This window comes from Emydura macquarii, unplaced genomic scaffold (genome assembly GCF_026122565.2).
Source record: "Emydura macquarii macquarii isolate MOO-44397 ecotype Brisbane River unplaced genomic scaffold, CSIRO-AGI_Emac_v2 contig_2768, whole genome shotgun sequence".
Taxonomy (NCBI): domain Eukaryota; kingdom Metazoa; phylum Chordata; order Testudines; family Chelidae; genus Emydura; species Emydura macquarii.
This window is the reverse complement of record NW_027132905.1, coordinates 9,993,123-10,018,293: the sequence shown is the minus strand read 5'-3', so window position 1 is coordinate 10,018,293 and position 25,171 is coordinate 9,993,123. Positions and strand designations below refer to the sequence as shown.

The window sequence follows — 25,171 nt, the reverse complement described above, 5'->3', positions numbered from 1 at the left end:
GCAATATTTGTTGAAGACTCATCTTTACAACAGACCCTCACAACTTATTTAATACAGCAGATTCTATAATTAGACCAGCCAAAGCTAGCCAGCCTCTCCAACCTCTGCTATAATAAAGACTATGGAAGCTTACAGAAAGATTAATTTCTTCAGCAAAAGGAAACAGACTCACGCGTCAGTCCAGGTGGTATCAACTGCTCCAACCTCCAGAGACAGAGTGCCAGGATTTGGGGTCTCTATGGGATCTGCCTGCATGGCATCACACAGGAGGCATTTAAGGGTGGGCCAGGTGCAGAGTATCCATCAATGTGGATTCTCCAGCCCTTCACTGAAGTAGTCTCTGCAGAATGACTCAATATAAATAGCTCATTTAATGCACTAATTTTTATATTCAGGAACATGCCTACTTAGATGGTAAGCTCTTTGGGATGGGGACCATCTTTTTGTTGTGTTCCTAGCACAATGGGGCCCTGAGCCATTACTGGCATTTCCAGAGCAATACAATTAAAGAAGAAGAATAGTGTTTCAACTGCACATTTTAAAAATGTTTTGACACCTCACTGTTTAAAGGCAATAATTTTAAAGATTCCTCCTGAAAGAGTTGAGAAATCCTCCTCAGCCCTTTTTAAAATACAGCTATCGCTTCTTGAGAAGCTTTTATATCTCTGAGCTTTACATTGTCCATAGTGGTGAATGGTGAAACATGATCAGCTTTTATTTTTTATTTTGACTCAAATTGCAACAATGGGTAGGCATATAGATAATCAGCTATATACTCTGGCTTTGGTTTAATTTGGTCTGCAGCCAAATTGTGCTAATACTGAGCGTTCAAAAATAGCCCATTTTTATCTAGTGAGAGTGGACTGGAAGGTTAGACCCATTCTGGAATATACAGAATTTACAAGTCCAGGGTGGGATTTTCACAAGTGCTTAAGGGATTTAGGCTCCCAACTCCCATTGCAAGTCTACTTCCTTCAGAACTTTTTAAAATTCTATCCCCACTGACACAATCTGAAATTGGGCAACCAAGACCTCCCAATTCTCTGAAGTCCTATATATTACTCACTATTTTAATCAGGGTATCAACTCTCCAGATGAAAATGCATGTTAAATTACTGAGTTTCTTTAAAAAGTGATTCAGCAGCATAAGCAGAAGTGTGGTAGTGAGACAGAGGAAAAAGGAGGAAGAGTGACTTTTTAATTGTATTTATAATTGATTGGCTCTTTTATACTCTGTACAGTTGGTTCCAACCACCAACACAGAAGATTTTCCTATGTTGCTATGGAACCCACACCATACTTGCTCTATTTCTCCATTACCTACAGAGTGTTGAGCACAGTTTGTTCTGGATGAGAAAGAAATAGCTGGGCATCATCTGTGCATTCTTGATTTCTGTACCCAGTACATTCCTTATTGCTCTTTCTCAACAGTCAAAGACCTTAAGTCAAAGAGCTTAAGTAATATATCAAAAAGAAAAGCTGAAAGGGTGCAGCCCTGTCACGTCCCTCTTCTAGTGTTAAAATTGTAAAATGGTAAAAGTTAAAAAAATGCTTTGGAAATCTAATTCTTAGTAAGGTTTGAAAGAAGAACACACACTCATCCTGATCAAAATCCTCGGCTGTATGCCCCAAGATTAACTGTGGTTAGGCCCGTCAGCTGAGCCATGTGAAAACACATTTCTCACCCCCTGGCACTACCCAGGCCAAGAAAGCCTTAAAAGAATCCAACTGGATTCCTATGGACCAGCTTCATGATTACCAGATCTAGTTAATTAGCTAGCATTTTGATCAATATTTTAAAACCAGCATTTACAAAATACCCTACTTTTATGAAAAGTTCCAAGGGATCTGAAATGCCCACTTTAAGCCATGACACATACTGTGGTATAGGGGAGCTAGGAGGCAATTGGGTGCTGAGGTATACACAGAGATATAAGAGTTTGCCAAGCCATATAGATTTATATAGCTTAAGGGATCAATAAAAATATTTTAATCAGCTTGATGATTATTTCCCTGATATATTATTATAAGTATCAATTTTGCTTCTGAAACTGGAAATACTGGTAGTACCAGAGGGATAGATGGAGAACTACAGACTCCAACAGAGTCAAACAGTGGTTTTGTTTGCTTTTTCAAGAACTTTAAGAGTTGGTGCTACTATGTTAAAAAACATGGATGTTTCCTGTCCGTGTTTTAAATCACACTTCTCAGCTATTAAATGCTGACTCATTTATTACATTCTGACATTTAAAAAACAAACAAAGCTCAAATTATGGTGCTGCCAATTCCTACCTGTTCCTTTGCTACCCCAAAATGGATTCATTACCTGATGACCATGCGCTGTGAATTGTTCCAAATTATCAAAGGGAAGTGCTTTCTTTTGCATAAGGTGTCACAGGCTGGATGTTAACAGCACAGTTGGATGAGATTCCTTTCCTGACTTTCTATTGTTTGGGTGGGATTCCCATTGCTTATTAATGGAATTCTTTGAAACTTTACAGAGTCCCAGTTTATTGGGGAGTAGATCAATTTCATCAGAACACAACCCTATTACAGTTAAAAGGGGTTGCAATTTTAAGTCTCTAACCTTACAATACAGCCCTGACAAAAGGCTGGGCTCAAAATGTTAGATGATGAAAGGTCAGAAACCTAAACAACATACTGTTTCTGCCTGGTGGGAGCTGAGGGATCTTCTTCAAGATTTTATTTTGTTCATCTATACTTTATATTTCTTTGTGATTTTGAGAGAGCAACATTCCCAAGCAGTTCTGCTTCAATTGACGCATATACTTACATCCTCCCTGTAAATGTAAGCTATTCACCATAAGAGTAGATTGCCTAGGGAATTAATTGATCTGCACACTCATTTCAGCAGAATATGTTCAATTTGCAAATTTCCTGGATTTGTTATGTAATGTACAAGCTGTCTATTATGAAGTGTATTATAATTACATTGAAGTCAATTGGTTGGATCGGTGTAAGGGAAGCCACAATGTGGCCAGAGGTTTATACCAGGCTGAAAGCTATGTAAATATTATGATAATACAGTTTAAGCAGACAGTACTATCAAAATGATAACACTCACCATATCTACATCCCAATGGGTCATGTTTATATAGTTTACTCCCCGCAAGGCTGATAGAAAGAGGAAAAGTTTAGACAAAAGTATCCAAGGACATCTCATCAGCACAGGGCTGGGATTAGAGTTGTGGTGCTGAAGCAGAGGCTACATATATATATATATATATAATGGTGGATTGAAGAGAAAGAGAAAAAGAAGAGAAAGAGAGAGAGAAAATGCTGTTGGCAGGTTGCCTTGTAAAAAGTTTGAGAATCTCTGTTCTATAGGATTTATATTTGGTGACGAATAGCTCTATGTGGAGTTCTATGTGCATCATCTTGCCATTCTTTGGGCAAAATTGCAACAGCCCTTAGATGGGTGCAAGGAATCTTTCCATGCACAAGAGCTAGTCACAACTATAGACCATGTGCACAGAGGAGTGCAGTGTAGAACTCCCCCTTCAAGTGCTCTCATGAAATGGGCTGGGCCTATTGGAAAGGCACCATTATAAAAACACATGTACCCCAAATTACTGGCCAATGAACTATGAAGCATGAGGTGTGTATGTACCTGCGACACAATCATTTTCCACACTTGCCCTCAATGAAATGCTGTGCCACAGCAACACAATCTAGCTTTTTATGAGAACTGGGCAATGAACAAAAGGCTTCATTATGCATTTATTTGCACGCCATATTCAACCTTTCTTTTCTAAATATATTTTAAAGGAGGTTAAGCTCTACTATCCACAGTTAGAGTCAGAGTCTGCAGCTCGACAAAATGATCTAATTAGACTAAAGGCTGCAGATATAGGCTGGGGCTCAAACTCAATAAAAAGGAATTTTAAGGAGATTTAAAAAAAAATTTATACACAAAGTAAAAAATTTAATGCATAAAACAAAGAAGTGCAAAATAAAACCCATTACTCAGTTCCAAGGAGACCATAATGAGTGGTGAATATTGGATACGAATGGGACTCTCTCTAGAGCTATCGTTCTCCATGGCCCTGATGGTACTGTCTGACCTTCAACAAAAGGTCAGACTGTACCAAAAAAAAAAAAAAAAAAAAAAAAAAGGGCACTTCCTGTTTTGAACTAGTTACCTGAAAGTAACTGGTTTGAGAACAGTCCCATTGGCCCTAGGGAATACACTGAAAGAACGAACAGTAAGGTTTATTAAAGTATGATCCAAGACTTATTGTTTGAAACACAAAAAAAGTAAAATAAATGGAAACTCAGAAGAGGAGACATGTCATTAGAACATTTAGCCAAGTTTCAGTTCCCTACATGAAAAGGTAAATTATCAAGTAAATTGCACAGCATTAGTATCCTTTGTTGTGGTTCCACTATCAAATAAATGAGATAAAATGCATTTCAATTAGCTCATTTCCACCATTAATCATTGTGGTATCTGATGCTGAAATAATCCTTGTACCTTTCCTACCAGGGAGAATAAAAACAAAATTGGATTCTAGGAAGTTAATGAATGGCTATTTGGTAACACTGGGAATCTTACATAAAATGTGTGTGCATGTAATCAAAGTCATTGAATCATTAACAAAATAGCATCATTTATTAACAGAGAAATATATTTTGAGATTAAATAAAACGTGTATGCCAAAATGGGTGCTTGGTGACATTTAAGTATTATAAATGCACACACCAGAAGACAAGTCTTGTTACTATTTCATTTACATGATTCAGACAAGACAAGAATGGGCAAAATACTAGAAAATGCCACATGTAGGAAACAATACTGAATTGGCAAGAAGATGAATGACTCAACGGGTCTTTTCTATCTCTTTCTTTTATGAATCTCTCAGCCTATTCTAGGAGCACATGGGCTCAGTTTTATAGAAATGTAACTCTATTGAATTAAATGGAATCCTGATTTACACCAGCATGAAGAGGAGACTCAGACCTCATAATTCTATGTTTGTAGTGCACCCTTTGTATAGGAACTATGGATTAACACCCTGAAAGACTATTCAACTCCCTATTTTCAGAGGTAAATGCAAAACATGTGTGTGAGAGAGAGCAGAGCTTATTGAGGGAAAATCAAATTCCTTGTCTCTTTCTCTCATGCATACACATTAAATAAAATATAAATAACCCCTTCTCCCTTATGCACTTATAATGTAATTGCTCCTGCATCCTTGGAAGGAAGGGGGAAAAAGAGAAAGAAGATTAAGTATTATTTCTCTTTTTTAAAGACTAAAGAGAACTTGGGAAGGAATGCTTGCAAGATGACAGGGACAACTAATCAGGCAGATAAAAGCCATGCATTGCTTAGCTCCAGCAAAGAGTTACTACTGAATATAGTTTTGTACAGTGAATTACACTACCTGATATTGAAGGAATCAGCATGGACCTATATTGATGTGATCTGTAGTAGGTGAATGTCAAAAGGTGGGAAAAGACATTTCCAGAATGCTCCGTGTTCATACCAAACACTTTGAAGTACACAAAGGCTCGGAGACTTTTCAACACGTCTCCATGCTGTCTGGAGGCAGACTTTCACTAATAAAATTTGCAGTGGTATCTATATCCAGTCAAGACCAGGACATACTAGGGCTTTATTGAGAATGCCCATTTTAAGGAGGCCTCCAACCTAGATTATGCTTGCCGTACAATGAGCAGAACAATTTAGGCCCTCTTCCAGAGCACATTCACTAAAGTATTTTGCAGCACTAGGCAGCCACCTACTCTCCCACCATGATAGCAATTATCCTGCTTTTATAGTAGTCATTTCCTCCAGCATTTTCACCTAGCCCTTAATAATACTTAAGCTAGTGTGTGCTCCAGAAAAATTTTCATGATCAGTTGCATCTAAAGTATCTATGAAATCATTAAAATCTTTCAGCTATTTCAACATTGTTGGTGTCTAATGTCCAATAAACTGACCGACAATGAGATCTTCTGTCAAGCAGGCCTGTCTGTGGTCTCATCAAGTTTGGCTAAACCATTTGGTTATTCCTAAAGTACTGGTTTAAAACATTTTTCTACAGCTAGCGACTCCAGCCATTGAATTTTCATCCTGGAGTGTGTAGGGGACTCCTACTGGTCATTTCAAATTGTTTTTGAAGAAGATCATCTCTTCTGGCAGTGTAATGAAAATGGAACCGATATTTTTAATGTCATACTTTCGTCCACACACAGTATAACATTCAAGTCTTGCATGGAGCATGCTGGACACATGCTGTCAATATCCTCTCACACTCAGTGGGCAGAGTTGTCCATGACATAGCATTACATTTGCTCTAATTGCAACTCTGTTCCTATGAACTATTGTTTTTCCTCATGAACCTTTTTATCCCTCATCTGCACTGATGCCAATACAGAGTTGGACATGTCAATAACAACACAAAAGCCACACAATACTGCATCCAATTTCTAGCTTCAGTGAGTCTACTCCCAGAGAATAAAGTTTGCCATTGCTGCCTCTGCTAAAAGGCGTCAATGAACCAACAATGTTTAGTGGATAATAAGAAAGAGATGAAAACCAAATAAAACCATAATAATTTAGGGAGAATAAATAAGGAAACATGAAAGAATATGAGAAACTCAAAAGTATGAAAAGAGGAAAGTCAAGAGGTCTGATAAAATAAATATGTAATGTCTAAATAGAATGGAAAAATACATCATGACAGGAAGAAAAGATTTTTTTAAATTAATAATGCAAATAAAGCAAATTTTAAAAAACAATTTTTGAAAAGATAAATCTATAGATACATGTGTATTCTACACACAGCTGTATAAACACTATAAATATCTCACAAAGATAGAAACACAAACAAAATAATATATATGGAATATATAAAGAAATAATATAAATGCTGAAAATGAATAAACTAGTCCAAATAAACTATGGATTAACCCACCAAAATTGCATAATGCTTAAAGGAAACAAGAACATCATAAAATGTCCAAATACATTAAGTAAATTTTTAAAAAATACATTCCCAAAGGAATACACACTTAGGGATTGACTGGGATAGGAAGCAGAAATACCAGAAGGGGATAATGTACAGCATTTCTCTTTTTGCAGCTAAAATGAGAAGTTAATTGAAATTTTGTAAGCAGTAGCACTTTGTGAGATTTTCTGTTCAATTCTGCAGATCCTAAAGGTTTCACGACAAATCCAGGTTTCAGGAGACTTCACTTGTGGCTTTCTGTTATCATCTGATGGCCTCAGTGAAATCAGTCAGAGGTCTTCTCACAGGTTTCCACAACAAACTACTAGAATTGGTAACCTTAGTGGCAATCTCAGGAGAGAGGCCAAGTACTGAATGTGTATAAAAGTTGGACTCCCCTCTCAAGGGGTGGTCTTTTCAGATCACAGCTTTAACAGAGGAGGGTGTGGAAGCTCACACTGCCATATCCCATACTGTATAGTGAAGGAATTCAGTCTCCTGGCCCATCAATCCAGGGTCACTTTTCACAAACACCCATTTCACTTTGGCAAAGCTAACTGGCTACTCAGATTTCCCTATCTGTGTCCAATAGTTTTATAGTTAATTGGAAGGTATTGCTGTCTGCAGATCCAACCTTTGGGACAAGTTAATGTATGGTCAAATACGGCATCCCTTAGCCCTGGCCCGCTTTGGCAGCCAAATAGCTGGAGCAGAGATCAATGGAAGGAAAGTAAATTTTTCTTCTTCTAAACAGAGCAGCTGGCACTTCGGGGGGACAGACAGTGAGTGGTGAGAGCCTACAGCTAGAAGGAAGACAAAGAAAGTGAAGAAACTGGTGCTGCTGCCTGACATTCCTAAATATATGAAACAACACCTCTCCCTATCCCAGCCTCCTAGGAAATCAGATATCAGAATGCTACTATGCATTGCATTAATGTGCAAAGGCCTTGGCATTCTACAGTACTCATCCAAAGACCTCTTTAAATACTCTCAACAAACGGTTTAGGTAAATAACAATAGGGTTGTGACAAACAAGGAAACATTTATGGAAATTTATTAAATTTGTATTATTTATCTGAGACACTTGAGCAGCTCCAGAGCAACCAATGAGATCTACTGACTAAATATATATTTATAAAAGCTTTAGAAACCTGTTTTATTTACTCAACGGACCAAAATGGCTTATTCAGATCTATTCTGGTCTATTGAGTACAGTAAATGTGTATTTAGGCACATAATAAAAATCCTTATGAAATTTCTTTGAAAAATAATTACATTACCATACGTGCAGTACATTTTTCTTTTGCAAATACCAAAAACAACTGAACCATTTTACAGACTCATAACTTATTATTAATATATATGCACACACAAGTGTTAATTACTGAGCTGGGACATCATTTGCAAACATATAGCCTGGAGTGAACATTTACAAATGAAGCAGAAACCCCTGAAAAATAAGGGTTTATAACTGAAAATCTGATGCAATCTCAGCTCTGGAACCATAAACACGCTGCTGTACCAGTAATCATGTAACAATACAACCCCCAGACAACACCTACCAGTGGTTCTTGAGAGCTGTGTTGGTGGGATAAGATAATAGAACTGCTGCTGAGTAGTGTAGACTGTGGGCTAGATCCTCAGCTGGTGTAAAATCAGTGTGTCTCCACAGACTCCCAAAGAGCTATGCAAACAGAGACAACTGAGGATCTAGCCTTGTGTTTATTATTTGTTCCAAAGGATAATATACTTCTCGGCAGAAGTAGATTAAAATGATACACCAAAGTGGTGCTTCATTTCATGACTGCTGCACCTGTGGATATTTTCCAAAGCCTTGTATCTTTTAAAAACAACTTCCCTTACATGATTCCTGGCCCCCTTACCATCTCCAGGTATTGCCAGCTCTTCATCCTGCCACAATTCCTCAAGTGCTCTCCTGAAACGCTTAGGTCTGGATGCACAAAATGATGCCATGTCTACATTACAGGTGTACAGTGGCATAGCTATGGCAGAAAAGCTATGTCACTGTAACCCTGTAGTGTAGACGCAAACTACACTGATGAAAGTGGTTTTTCCCATCGCTGTCCGAACGCCACCTCCCCAAGCGACAGTAGCTTGGTCGATGGAATTCATTTAATAGTGATGAGGGAGGTTCTCTTCCTGTCCATCCCTCCCGGCTGTTTTGTGTGAGCTCATCTGAGGTGTCCAATCTGGTAGGCATGATCAGAGGCCACCGGCCAGTTTAGGACCCACATGGGACTTAGGTGGCTGAATGCCTATTTTCACCTTAGTTTGTAAATTGCTCTGTGGCTTGGACAGGAGATAGGCATCCAGGCATCTAGAGGGAGTTCACACTCAACAGCAGAAACATAGGCATCTAAGGAACTTTTATTGCAAAAAACTTGGTGCCGAGTGAGTTTAGGAGTTCAGCAGGAGTTTTGTGTAACACAGTGGAGCCTAAAACAGGGACTTAGCACCTAACTCATTTTGTGCATCAAGACCTTAATGTAATCAGCACTCCATTCTCTGGTCTACACATGCAGAATCTCCTTTTTGAGGGGTCCTAGATATGGCATCCTTCCTTGACATGACATATGTCTGGCACCTTTCAATAAATGCCCTGAAGATGACACTCAAATACAAAATTTAAAAAATTTAAATTTAAAAAATTCAAATAAAAAAAAAAAAAAAAGAAGCAGTGTTCACTTTTGATGCTTAATGCAAGTCTTTCTCCAAGGAGGCGCTCTATACACCATAGGAGGCAGGGTGTACTCTGTTAATGCTGTCAAATCTGTGTTTTTGGCCAGATCCTCTGGTGAATTAATGAAAGTTTGGGCTGGCACAACGCAACAAAGCTTCCCTAATGCTGGTTTACGTGGCCAGAGGAAGATCTCTCCTACATATGGGGCTCTTCTGATGGTATAGAACCACTGTAGTGGTTCCTATGCCACCTCTCCATAGAGAGAAAAGGAAGCATGGCCAGGAGAAAAGTATGGTCAGGATTTCCCAGTGTTCTGACAATTCCCAGGTTCTGGATTGACCTGTTGGGACCATGACAATGTGGTAAATTAGAGCAGCCTTCATTGCTGTGTGATAATTTGCTACATTATCATCCCCTTTGCTTTCATGCAAGTCACTCCACATATGGAACCCCAATGGTTACATTAGGGCAGTGTGCAGCCACACCGAACCAACTGCAGGATTGGGGCCAAAAAGCTCACTTTAGCTAAGATGATTATTAAACACACATACTGAATTTGTCATAGGTAAAAAGCTATGATCATCTGTTTTATCCATCCAAATTAAGAAGATAAGAGCTGTACAATTTCTGTGTTTTGTTGGGTCCCATATGTGAGCAATCACTTGCAACTCAGAAAATATTAACCCGATTGATTTCCCTGCTGGTTAAAACGTCAACTGAAGACAGAAATGGCATTTTACATTAAATGAAACTGGTCCGTGGTCCCCTACAACATAAGGCCCTATTTAAAAAAACATAAGAGCAAATAAACCCACAATTGGAAATATAACCTGTTATTATAGTAGAGAGATTGCCAGTGTGGGGGGAGGAGGTTAATCATGAATCAGAAAAATCTGTGACAGAGCCTATAAACTATCCTATTCATAGGATTTTGTGGCCTAATGTCAAAGTAACTAATTTTACTAATTCCAGGAGCATGCTGGATAACCTGGTATGCTGGTGAGTATTTACACACTGTACTCCATTGGGACCATCAGAAATAGCTGTTGCCAGCTTTTCATTTAACCCTTAGAATAAGGATAGTTTCTAGACTGACAGTCAAATAGATATGTTTAGTATACCTCACTAAGACCACTCAAATCAATGTGCACCTTGCAGCACCACCTGCAAACAAAGCAGGCGTTGTACTGGAGATCTCAGTCACCTGTGTCAGGGTTTGTGTCACAGCAAGACATTTAAGCAGGCTTACATGGTAAGGTAGAGAAAAAGAATCTTTCAAATGGATGATAATGCACCAGCTGGAATAATCAAAAAAAGATGCCTTCAGGACTGGCTCTCCCCTTGCATTTTAACCTGGCTATTGATAACAACTAAGATTCTTGAGCCAACAGCTCTTGACCTGAAAGCAGCCCATTCCATATTAATTACTTCCTCTTCCTCCAACTCTTGGTCTGAGAAAGCCATAGTGTTGATCTTCAGGGCACATTGCAATCCTGTCTTTTTCTACAAAGGCTCTGAGAATTAGGTTGAATGGGGAATGCTTCAAGTTTTGTGGGGATGGAAGGGTTTTTGTGCTGAAATTGTGGACAAATTTGTATGCGTTTTATATAGTGAATTGTTATTAATCCAGAGCCTGAATTATTTCATTTTATAAATTAAAATAACATGAATTGTTCCAGTGCTGAGTGTTAGGGTTCCTTTAGTACTTCAGTGTCTTGGAGAAGTAAATCCAGGCAGGCACACCAGCACATCTCAAGGGCTTATGCTCCAGCAATCTGCTCCAAACAATTTATACACCAGACAGACTTCCAGCAGGTGCTGAAATTCTCAGGTTACTTTCTACAGGTCACTTCCCAGCCCCAATGCTGTACAAACTCCAAAGGGTTAATATGAAGTCATAAAGATTTCTCTATTCTCACAAAAAGGGCTGTCACTATGATAACTCTCAAGACCTTCCTCACTGGTCTTCCTCCTCTTCCTAGGGTCACATTCAAAAAACAACTTTCCCCCTATTCATTTGAAATGTCAAGGAAGTTTGCTTTTTCAAACATTTGAATAGGTTATGTGATCTGGAGTCACTTCACTTCAACATCAGACTTCCTGGATTCTTCATGGCTTCTTGCTTCTTAAAGCATGGCTTCTTGCTTTCTTTTTTCCCCTCCCCCTCCCTCTCAGACGTCTCTAAAACAATCCAGAATGGCAGGTAGGATGTATATGCCTTCCTGGTTCTGCATTTTCTCCCTGGTACAATCAATCCAAAGTCCCTCCAGCAGTTACTTCATTTCTTCCTTATTTATATGTGCCACAATAACTAACTTCAATTGTATACCGAGCCTCTCCATGTTTTAACACTTCCTCACTCTTCTCTTCTATAAATTCACAATTATTTCACCTTTGTGAGTTTTCTCTCAAACATTTCCTTTTCAGCCTGGAACTCTCCAAAGTCTTAAATCTGCTATCTTGCAACATAGGTCATCATCTTGAATTAGGCTTCCAATTTGCTCTTCTCAGCACCACTTTGTGTGAAAGAACAATGCACAAAGTCATCTTCCAAATAATGCTGCTGGAAAAATTACTTTCTTTTTCAGCACTGCTTTCAGTGACTGCAGTACTGAAAGGCTGCAAGTGTCTTCCAGTCATATAGAGGTGCTTGGCTTTCACTGAATTACTGTTGCCTTCTCTTATTATGGCCTAATCAGCTTGGCATTCTCTCACCTTGCCTGTCCCTCTATCTTATTCATAGGAGAAGGATTTTCCCTTTTTGGGTTTCAATTGTGTCATCAAGGATGGGTATAATGCTAAGAAATTGCTTTTCTTTCCACACAGCCCAGCATTTGGGAAGAGATGTTGTTAAACAGCGTGTCTATATGGAAGGTACATCTGTAAAAATGTTGAGAGCCCATTTTATCTCTTGAGAATAGTCCTACTGAGATTATACACTTGTGTGCCTTCAGTATACGCAGCAGTTATACATAATTTTCCATGCTTTGGTCCTGTGACTCTGCTTTTTTAATATAGCTGATGTCCCAAAGTCTGTCCAGTGCAATCTCTAACTTACTGTGAATTGTTCTGCAAAGGCTTTTTGATGAAAGTTGTTTCACAATTTGCGTCCTGAGCTATGATTCAACTCAGCAATGCACATGTAGTACTTACTATCAGGCATAAAAATTGATCCGTGTTTCAGCTGGTTCTACCTTGCTTGACTGAACACAAAATATTTCCAAAAACCAAATGTAGTATATGAAACAAGTGGTCAGTTAGAACACTCAGGACTGATTCCAGGAATCTCCATCTACCATCTAGGGTAGCAGAACTGCAATTTTTCATTTTGGACTTGCAACCTCAAGTGGAGGCAACAGGATTTCTGAACCTGCTTTTCCATTTTTGATGAACAATTACTGCATCCATGGATATCAAATGCTGGGAATGTAGTGCAAATGCCAGGTAGCTTTGATTGAGTTGTTTGCGGTTTGTCTGCTTCACATTCTAAGAGCTCAGATATCAGACTAACCTCCAACAGGGCTAGTATGTTCAGGTTAGGATATGGTGACCTAAAAAGGACATGTCTTTAAAAATATCACCTGCATTTTGTCACCCCTGCCTTCTTGCCAGTCAGCCTATGGATTTCACTAGGCTGACCAAAAGAATGTCAGTCCCCACGTCACTGGAAACATTTTATTTTTAGGATCCCTTTGAACCTTAGGTTTTCACCAGAGGAAGTGTGATTTCTGAAGCTGCTCTTATTAGTTATTATAGTCACTTAGCAGGATCCTTCTTGGAGACATGGCTACTCTCATCCAGGGACAACAAAAGGAGCCCAAGACAAAAGGAACATGTTCATTTACATGTGTTTCTCATTTTCACTCTGTGACAGGAAGCTTGGTGTGGCAGCTAGTCATGCCAAGGAAAACACCTGCACTATGGGTGTTTATTCAACTACCAGTACAGTTCATTTTGTATTCAAATAGAAAAATTCAGCTGATTTCAGTCACATCCAAACAGAAGAAAAAATAATTTCCAGCAACTGAAAATCTATACTTAAGATGTAAAAAGCTTTGTCACGTGATATGGAACATTTCTTATTTGGCCTCTTCTAATTTTTCCCCAATGTCTCTCAGCTCTCTTGCACTGCTGATGCATATTCCCCACCCTCTAGAGAGTCAGGGAGTTCATCTAGCTCATCACACTAGTGAAGTTACATATCTGCATACTATAGCCATGAAAAGTTACCCATTCCTTTCACCCCAAACACGATTATCCAAATGTGGACAGTGTATTTGTGTATTTAGTTGAGGGAACAACCTTGCTATTTCCACCAATAAATGCAGCTTTTCTGAGGGAGTCAGATATATTCCACAATGATTTTACTGTAGACATTGGCGATACTGGAGCTGACTATGAATGGATTTAGATTTTCAGAGTCTGAAAAATAATTTGAGAGCCAACCATTATTACTGGAGTTAGCATTGTTTATATTAGAAAATGGCACAAACTATTTTATTTCAATGAAATTGATCACTCTGCTACATTTGTGGCTGGTTTATCCTTGTCCAGAATTCCATATCTAGGTACATATCAGAAGCAACTACAGGATGATCTGTCTAGGGTCATCTGTATTGTCGGTTTAATACTGCGCCTGACATTGGCTAATGAATTGGTTCCTTTATTCTCTCCGCCCTCCTACCCACCCCTATGCTGTTTTAATTTTAAACCAAGAAATATGTCAAGTGATAATTAAGTCTCGCTAAAAACAGGTTTGTACAAAAGTAATTAACTTTACCTTTTTTTGCATATTGGAAAGATCCTGACTCCAGAAAGAGTGTGAGATTGTCCTTGACAGCTGCTAGAAGAGTTGTCTTTAACTTCATTAATTTCCATCCATTCCCCCCACCACCGCAAAGCTAATTACTTCATTGTATCACACTTTTCAGTGGTATTGCACATGCAGGAGGAAGTGGAAATACCATTTTGAGTATTATAATTTTACAGCACTGGTCTATCTTTTTTAATGTGAGCCGCACATTTGATTATTATTTTGACCTCTTCTAGTTCCCCTTCTCTTGGCAATCAGATTGCAATTCTTTGACAAGATATGCCCTGAAAACATCTAGAAATGATAAACATTCATATGAAATGATAAAACAGCTGGAAATTTATAGTGATATGAATTTTTGCTTCAAGCAAAGAGAGAATGCTTATTTTACTAATTTTAACAATCAATGTACAATGCAGTTTCTCCTCCTTATGACCTTGCAAAAGATAGGCATTTTTTATTAAAAGTTTTTAAGTTTGGCAACAGTTTAGCTTTTTTAAAAGGCTGGTGCTGCCATGGAAATGGTTTCTAGAGCTGGCCTGAGACAATGCAACAATCCAAGAAATCCAGGTCCTGGGATAACCTCCAGTCCTTTGGACATCAGGACTAAGGGCCTGATCCAAAGGCCACTAAAGTCAATAGAATGACTCCCACTGGTTGTAATGGCTCTTGGATCAGGCCCTAAGGAACTAAAGGCAACTTGAACATTGGCGATATGAAAGGGAAAGGGGTAGAGAGGTATTGAGCCATTTAGCATAAAAGTATTGCCATTCTTTGCTTTTCTGTGGCAATTCTTTCATGGATAGATAAAAGTCATGATATTGTGCAAGGAAGGGACTTTGAGGAAGCTATGTAAATTTACACCAACTGAGGGTCTGGTTCATTATGTTATCACAGTGGGGAATCATTGAAATAAGCACTGTACAACTACTGAACAAAATGAGAAAAACTTAGTTAACACTTTTAATTTAAATCAATGCAATATAAATAATACAAGACTGCATACTACCATGGATCTCTTCATAATTAATATCTTTTAAGCAGGGTTTTAACATTTTAATGCAGAACCAGTCATCAATGTTCTGATCTTTATGGTAGTTTGTTATTTGTTTGTGAATAAGTCTTGACATGCATCTTATTTAACAGGAGTTATTTGGGAAAGAGTGGAAGAAACCAGTTTGATTATTTCTTGGGTGGATGACAAAGTATTTTTGACATTAATTTTGTTGAATGAATGAATATGAACAACATAAAAACAAAATTAAGAGTATGACTAAATGATTTGGGTTAGATCCTCATCTGGTTGTAAATTGGTGTAGCTCCATTAACTTCAATGGAGCATTGACAATTTACATCTGCTGAAGGATCTGGCCTTTTAGACATAATGGAATTAGCCATACACTTGGGCAGACATTTTATACTCATTACACAGTTTCGTCATTAAGGGATTTATCCTTCAAGGTGCTGAATGCCTCCACTCCCCTGAAGTCAGTGGATGTGGAGGGCATTCAGAAGCTCCAAGAGTTATGCAGCACATCAGGATTGGGCCTTAAGTGCTTGGTACTACTGTAGTTGAGAAAATCTTTAAAGGGTATAATAAATCAATTGGATGAGTGGAAGATGATAGGGACAAATCTTCAGGCTTTCATATGGCTAAATCATGCCTGGTCTAACCTACAGGAACTCTCTATAGACCTTTAACAAAAAAGTAGATGGATGAATAAATTACACCTACCAGTTCTAATCTATGATCATTACATGGTGAGAACTCATTTACATTTAAAGGTAAAGCTTCCCATGCTTAAGTCAAATGCTCCTTCTTTTCATTTTGAAATGGTCCTTTAGAAACAGTCTATACACATTTTCACAAGTCAGATGAAATGCCTCTTTTCTTGTTCAGTTATGTAGCCTTCTGAGCCTGCCCCACTGTCTACCCAGTTTCTCTTTTAGTCTGCTGCATCTTTGCTCCCATTCTCTCTGTGCTCAGGATTCCCCCTCCCATTTGCTATGCTTACAGTTTGTCTTTCTATTCTTCCTGAGTTGTTGCTTTCCCTTACCTCTCTGCCTATTCATTTGTTCTCTTGTTCCAGTTCTTCTCTGGCAACATTTCACTCTTTTGTTCAGTTCAGCAGATTTCAAAGTCAAATTTATTAAACATTTTATTATGTTTCCCTTTACAGCCAGTAGTGAGCACAAAGGAACTTGCAAGGAAACTAACAATTTAAACATACTAAGAATGTTACTAGATTTCACTTTGAAGTCCACTGCTCAAACAGCAAAATAGAATGCATGTGTGGCCCAGGTCAGACATTGATCACACTGCATCTGGCTCAGTGAAGATGTCTATGCAATTCACTTTAACTAGGATGCTGGATGTATTAAGCAGGGGGATCAGGAAAAATACAGAAAATGAGTATTATGTGACTCAATAGTGCATCCTCATTTCAAGTATTGCATGCATTTATATAATCATATAAAGTAGACTAGAAATAGACAATGTCTGGAGAAGAGCAATGGATATTTTTAAAGGTAAGGGGCAAAGGGCTTCTTTATTAAAGGAAATTAAAATTATTAGGATTATTAATTCTACAAAGAAGAAGAGAGAGTTATATAAGACTAATACAATAAAAATTAGTCAGTCCGTTTCAACTTGTCCCTTAAAAGGAAATCTAGGGGACACACCGATAAAAAAGGCAATGTCAGATTCTGTCCTTATTCACCCCATATGCCTTTTCAGAAATCTAGCCCTCCCAATTTGGCTCAGTGCACAATATTCTGCTTTCCATTACATGAGTGCAACTCTCATGGAAATCAAAGCAAGTTGCACTCATACAATAGAGAGAATAGCTTAATATATTTAAAATTGGGAATGTGGAAATATTTATGCAACATCTAATCAACTTCTGGAACTTACTTTTTTCAGTTCACAGATCATTTTTATTCAAAATGTAGTAAAATTCAAATAATGGTTAGACATGAATAAAAATTAATCTGCAGTTACACTGACTACAATTAAGATGGAAATAAATTTGTGCACTTTAGGGCATAAAACCATCAGCAGCTATAATCAGAATTGCCACTCCACAGCAATTAGAACTTGATCCAGTGTCCACTGCAGTCAATGGAAACACTTCCGTTGACTTCAATGGGCATTGGATCAGCATCTTAATTTCTGTTTGGTGCTAGTCTGGAGAAGTCCTCAAACTCAGGAAATTCACAGCTACTCTTATGCACCTGTGCAAGGATGGGCACAAGTCACCCTTTCATGTTTGTAAAAAAGTTTTGCGTAAGTCTGGTCAAAATATTTCCATCAGGTATCTCATGTCTCATTCTTCTCTACAGAGTGGGCTCCCCAGGGGGACTACATCTCTCATGATGCACCATGCCATTCAATTGCCATGCTATATCTCAGAGGCTCAACGGGACAGAAGATCATGGTGGAAATTTCCAAATAGAAATTTGGTTTTCAGACCAAAATTTTCTGTTTTAATTTTTTGCCAAAAAAGTTGAAATTTTCCACAGGACATTTCTCCCCCCTCCCCCCCGCCCCAGCTAGCTCTAGTTTTGAGATCCTCAGGTAAACGCCATTGTGTCAGTGCAAATGTTCATTATAAAACAGACCTAAAATCTCAGATTGGATCATCCTATTTCTTAATACAGACTTATAATAAAAGTTTCTGCACAAGGCAGAAATCATATTCTTTTAACACCCTTTATGTCCAGTTCTAATGCCATTTTTTCCTCATCACTTACAAACACTATTACAAGACAAACTGTTTTATTCAGAAACAGATGAGGGGATTTTCAGGAAAGGAAGACAAAGTGTCCGGGAGCACTGAATAAAAATCTCCATTGAATTTAGAAAATCCTTTAACATTTTTCTGTGATCAGATATATATATATATATATCATGATTGGTAACATTCAATTCTTGACTCCTGTGCTGTTTGCAATTCTACAAACATACTTTGATTACAGATAGGTTGAATTACCCCAACTGGAGAATCACTTTACGTAGACTGGTGGTATTGAAGTCCAACATTCTGAGAGATTCATATTGACAGATCATATTCATGTCACTGAGAATGGCTGGGAGAAAATAAATGTGATGCAACAAAACATGCTGGTGACTGCAAATACTTACTGGGCCTAATTTTAGACTGCCATGCTCCTCATGTGACCTGTGTAAAGTGGGCATAAAACACTGCCATACTTATTTAGAAGCATTTTACATCTACTTTGCCCAGTGTAAATGACCACATAAGGTGAAAGGCAGTGGTGAATCAGGCTTATTGATATTAGACCTGGTAATTTTACTTAAGAAAACTATACACAATATTAACTGATATTCAGACGGAGGAAGGGGAGTGGATTTCCAAAAGGACTTAAATGACTTGAGAGCCTAAGTCCCAGTTTCCAAAGAGTCTTGAGCCTAAATCCCAATGACTTTCAACAAGACCATATCTCCCAAGTCTCTTTTGAAAACAGGGCTCAGGGTCCTATATTTCTTAGGGCCAGATTTTTAATGATATTTAGGCAGCTAGTGTAATTTTTCAAAAGCATGAAGGTACCTAACACTCTTTAAAATCAGTGGGAATTAAGGCCTAAATGCTTTTGAAAATACCACTACATGCCTAAATATCTTTAAAAATCTGGCCCTTGGGCACTTTTGTAAGTTTTACTCCTAGACTTCATTTTCATAGGCACAGAATGGCATTATTACGTTATTAGACATCACCAGCTAATATCTGCATCCTCAAACAATAGGCATAAAACTATGGTTCAGTTATTTACAGGAGCAAAACTTCCCCAGCAAAACAAAAAACAAAAAAACCCCGAGAAAATGGATGAAACTCATATCTTGTTGGCCTGAATTTAAAAAAGGATCACAGTAAGATAGGGTTTCATAAGGAGTTAATTGCAAAGCACAATCTCAAATTTACTTTATGGGATTTCATATTCAGCATTGACTTGAAAGGCTCAAAATTGTCAGTTAAGAGAACAGACGGATTTGTTTGGACCACAGCATACTTTCTGTAGAATATGTTTTGGTACCTTATAATATGGATAAACCACAGCAAAACAGGAAGTGTGGTTATACTGATATCCAGTGTGTTGTGAGGAACCATATGAGTAAACATCTTCAACTGTCTAAGATGAAAGAGTTATGTAAAACCTCCATCTGCCTAGGAGATGTCACTGTGAAGTCTGAGATTTTCAAAAGTGCTCAGTGTGGGCCTAATTCTAGTCTCACTTAAATCAATGGTAAAACTCTCATTGACTTCAGCTGGAGCACAGTTAAGCCAATGGTGAGCACTTTTGAGAATTCCTACCCAAGTAACATCAACTACTTAAGATTTATGGGTATCTGATACAATTTGATATCCTGATTGAAATAAAAAGGAGTGCTATACTTTTTATCAAGCTCTCTCTTGAGTGCCAGCTACTGTCAAGGTAAATACATGCACCTCAACCAATCAGATTTCTTCTTTAACAATAATACATAAAAGTCTCCCTACTCTCTCAATCTGACCTACTGTTTTGGGAACCTGAAGAACTCCTTCTTATACAAACTACTGCAAAGGAAAATAAGAGCTCAATATTTGCCCAGATGGCAACATACATTTTAAACTGGCCTTTTAGTATCCTAGATACAATAAAAACCATGATGGTTTATAGCTTGCTTCTCAGAATTCTGTATTTCTGGATCAATTAAAGAAGCTACCAGAATGAAATTAGGGAATTTATTAATCTGTTTAATGGATGAGTGTTACCCACTTCACATTATGCCAAAACAGATTAGGCAGGTGACTAAGCGATCCAGAAAACATCTGCTAACCAAAATCAAAATTAACGATAAACAGCATGAGTTCGTTGATAGCTGATTTTCATCCATCTGCCTATAACAATAAAAGAGCTGCTAGAGACAGCTGCCAATTAGTTGCTAATTCAAAACAGTTTTAGGAAGTGGGATCTGAGCTCAACTAGCAGTACACCAGGATGACCCTTTTATTGAACATTTATATACCTTTGAACAAACTTTCTAATTGCTATAGCTGTTATTACCCCTTTGGTGATGGCATCCCCCATCACCCTCTTCCTTCTTCCCCAGAGTCTATAGCCACTGGCTGTGTCCATGAACTTGTAAACATGTTAAAATATCCAATGACTATCAGTCAGTACCTCTCCATGGCATTCTCCCTTTCTTTTTCAAACCATGGATGGTCTTTATTCACAAAGCAATCATAGAATTGTCTGACACATCTTGTGGAGAAGCAGCTGACAAGAACTAAATTAAACTTACTGCATCCATTGTGGTTCTCCCTCTCACTGCTGAAACTCAGAATGATGTAACCAGTTCAGGTAAAATGCTCATTTTAAAAACACCTGGTACAGATGGATTTAGGAATTACAATAAATAACTTGCTCTCAGACCTAATATTCTGCTGTTTGTCATTTAGTATCACACTTTTGCCCAAATCCTGAACCAAAGAGAGAGAGATTACATTTGGGGCAATACAGGGAAGTCAGAGCATCACGTTGCATCTTTACTTCTAACTTTCTTTGTCCGACCGTATAATTTTCTCTTCTTCTCTTGTACAACTGGGCCACCTTCCCCAGCAATATTTACAAAACATCCTCTTCTCTTTACTGTTCCAAAACCTTACTAAGATATCAGGTACCTTTATGTTGTTCCTTCCAACTAGTCACACGGGGAATATTCTAGCATCACGATTTGGGGGGGGGGAGGGGAAAGGAGAGGGGGAACTACATGCCGATATCTTTTTGAGAAATACAATAAAATGGCAGCTTACATGACCAACAGGGATAACAGGATTTTCAATTTGATTTCAGTTAAATATTGGGATTTATTCATGGAATTTAAAATACCTTTAATTGACTAGATAAAAAGCATTAAAGAGAGCTACTGTGTATATATGTGGTATCTTTGTGCCAGCTCCTGGGATATTACTTATCCTAATTATTCATAAAGATGATGTCCACAACAAGCTGGTGATCAATGCCCATCTGTGTTATTTTCAAGGCTGCCTTAGGGGAAGTACCTCAAATACCTACATTCCCTTCCTGCAATGGAAAGTGTCAAAGCACCAACAGCAGGGGATTTGAGCCAAGTGATTCTTTTTTCTCCTGAACAGATTTCAAGGTTGAATCCCATGAATCCCTAGTCAGCTAGTGTGTGTTTAGTCAAGTGACACTAGGGGGAAAGAAAAAAAACCAAAACATCTCTCACATCTCCAAGACTCTGTCATGCTACTTTGTACTGAATTATTTTTCAATAAAAACATCCTGAGGTTGGTTTTCATAAAATCAGACAGACAAATGTTATGAAGAAGGCTCTTGAAAATTCGGACAACAGCAACCTCTTTCAAGTTTGTCGGTTCATGTTTGTTTCAACATGTTACCTCAAGATCACTCAAAAGTGACAAGCACATTGAAAAAAAAAACCCTATATTTTTCCTACCTTTTCTTCTTGTGGCTTCAAATCTTCTGGATTCCTACAAAGAAAAAGAGAATTATTTTGTTTTGAAGTATACAAGAATAATTCATAGGTAGCATAAACACAGACCCAATAAAACATAGTCCCTGTCACAGTGAAGAGACTACGAGGCTCTAAGCAATAACTAAAGAGCTGCAACTTCAAGTACTTAGTGGATCAGTAGGTTATCATTAAGAGTTATCTTTTTGATAAGTTATAGTGAAAAACATAAAACCTTAATTCAAATCAACATTTTTTTCCCCTTTTGGGTTACCACATGGTAGGTAGAAGAGGTTTTGCTATATTAACTGTTTGGGTTTTATTTTTAAAATGGATACCAATCCTGCAAAAACTTACCTGCTCAGTTTTGAGGAATTGAATAGGCCCAGATGAATGAATGGTATTATTTGTGTTTAGAAATAAGGATGTGCTTAGTCTTTGCAGGATCAGCTCTGTAGACAATATCACTTGTGAAACATTAATGACTACCATTTCTAGTAAAGCAAGCTTTTTTTTTTTTTTTAATTTGATGTATATACAACAGTGACCAAGAGACCCTGTGTTCCCAGACTAAATGCCATCTCTTGAATCTCAACCATAAGTAGGTGTGTAACAGCCCATCTAATTTCAAGCAGAGCTAGTAATTCATTCATTCATTCACTATTCACAAACGTATCATTTTCGTGAAAATTTTCAAATCAGATACCACTTCTAGCAACCAATACCTGACACAGAGGAACAGGGGAGGATATTAAGAGAAACACCCGCTGAATCCTTTATTTACCCTGAGTAGGACTAATGTGAATTTATTAATAGCCCCACTGACCACAATGGGACTACCCACCGGAATAAGGGCAACAGAATCAGGCCCACAGACTGTAACCTTAAAACATAAATAATGCCAGCTTGCAGTGAGCCAATCAGGCCTCTGAATGTTTTCACGTGGTTATTTATCCCTTAGGATGACAATAAAAGCACCTGGGCATCATTCCCTTGAGATAGTAGAGATTAGTGCCAGATGCTGACTTCCACCAACATGGAATCGAAGATCTCAATCCTTGCTTTGTTGCACCTACATGTGCAGACTTTATAACTCTGTTAAATTCTCTTTTGATGAACCACCCTCAGACTCTGAGAAGTAGTTCTCCACCTTCTTTTATCTTCTGCTTAGCCCTTGGTTGTACAGACGTAGTGTACATCAGTGAGTTCCTCAGTCCTCTGACATAAGCTCACAACGTCCCGTATTCTTACAGATGCTGGTCTGTTTAACCTCATTTCACTCCCTTAGCATTCACTATACTTATAAATTTATTTATCTAAATTTGGAAATAAGACAAGGTTTATTTCTTTTCTTCATCTGAGAGTGAAGCAGCACATGGCCTCCCTAGATACCAAGAGCTTCACGCACATAAAGATGCTTATTCGGTTTTTTATATGGAGTTATTTTCATTTTTAAAGTACAGTGGTCTACATTTAGACAAAGCAAAGCAAAATATAGCACCACATATCTAATGACATATCCGCATATACCTACATTTATCCATACGCAGGCAGGAACTCCTGCCATAGGGTTATACAACATACAGAAAGCTACCATGGAAGTACACACTAAAAGTAAAATGATGCTTAAAGTGAAAGGAAAAGCAACAGAAAAAACAGGGTATAAGAGTGATGATAGGTGACAGAACCTACAAAGCTAAATCCAGACTTAAGATGTGGTGGACATTATTAATTACCTCAAACTAGTTAGCAGGAAAATTTAGCATTGAATCTAGGTATGTTATGTAACAAAGCCACGTGGTACTATATCTAGTCATATATTACACACACACAACTTTCTATTGTAGAGAATAGTGTCTTGTCTTCATCTATCTTAAGGGCATGGGAATTTCAAGTAGAGGTGGTTGGAAATTTTCTGACAAAAGAGTTTCTTTGGAAAATGCTAATTTGTTAAACTAGAAATTTCTTGTGATAGTCACATTTGACAAACTTACTGAGTCACAGACAGGATTCCCTGCCAAATCAATTGACAGGCTATCAGTGACACTTGTCGTGCAGGCTGCTTCAGTGCTGGAGACCCTGGTACATAGGAACTGCAGTGCCAGGTCAGCCAGCCACTCAAACCCACACCCAAATTGCAAAATGCTGATGTTTCCCCAAGAACTGGAAGTCCCGAGTTTCAGCCTGCTCTAGTTCCATATTTGCTTATCAACTTAGTGAGAGGAGAAGGCCCCTTCTAGTGGGCCCAAATTTCTCCATCCTCTGTAGAGAAGGAAACCTTTGCATTCACAGAAGCAGCACAGTCAAACCCAGCTTGACTTGGAACTGGGTGACACAACCAATATGTCCCTGCTACATGGATCAGTGCGAAGATTATTACTATTAACATATATGGGTATGTCTACACAGCAACGAGACACTCTCAGCTGGCCCATGCCAGTGGCAGGTATCTAGCTGCTGTGTAGACATACTCCAAGTGACACAGTGGCTTCTTGGCAAGGGGCCATTGCAAACAACTCTTACTTCAGACCTGAAAAATTCATCTTGCAGGATATTTATCCATAAAGAGTAACATGTAAGGTATCTACAGAAGGCACATAACTTGTCAAAACTCAATCATTACAAGATGTATGGATGAATAATATTTAAGGAATAATGTATTAAAGTTCAACATATGTTTATGGACTTGGAGTAAAAAATTAGTCACCAGGGTAGTATATGTGTTGGAAATGACCCATTCAAGCAATAGGCGTGGTCACCCCTCCCTCATCAGCCACTGATATAATGGAAGGTTCTATTGTATAGCTTTGCCACACACAGAACAGTGAATGGAAAACCATCAAAGATACTTGCAAATGATCAAAAACATTTGGAGGTGAAAAGGAACATTACAGCAGGCAGGAGATTGCCCTGGCTATGAACAAAGGGAAAAGGTTGTTTCAGTATAAATGAGTGTAGCTTAAAGACAGTCAGTATTCATTTACTGAGGACTATTGATAAGTGTACACCCATTTATTATTGCATTTTATTATTTTGTTGTGTGTTGTAATCACTTGCTTCCATCTCTTTTCTAGTTAAATCTTCATTCTTTCTTAAGCAAACCTACTTTTGTTTTACTACGAGTGTTCATAAATGTTGTGTGGCTTATAGAAGTGGTGGTTTAAGGTAAAACAGGTAAATTGAGG

The 25,171-nt window shown here is 38.1% G+C and overlaps 1 protein-coding gene across 2 annotated transcripts in view; it reads right to left on the bottom strand.

The window, feature by feature from the left end:
• FSTL4 (follistatin like 4) overlaps positions 1-25,171 on the bottom strand; it is a 431,301-nt gene that overhangs the window by 362,373 nt on the left and 43,757 nt on the right. For both annotated transcript variants that reach the window (XM_067566476.1, XM_067566477.1), the window contains exon 3: positions 21,972-22,005. In XM_067566476.1, coding sequence (XP_067422577.1) covers positions 21,972-22,005 — 34 coding nt within the window. The remainder of the gene's footprint in view (positions 1-21,971; positions 22,006-25,171) is intronic.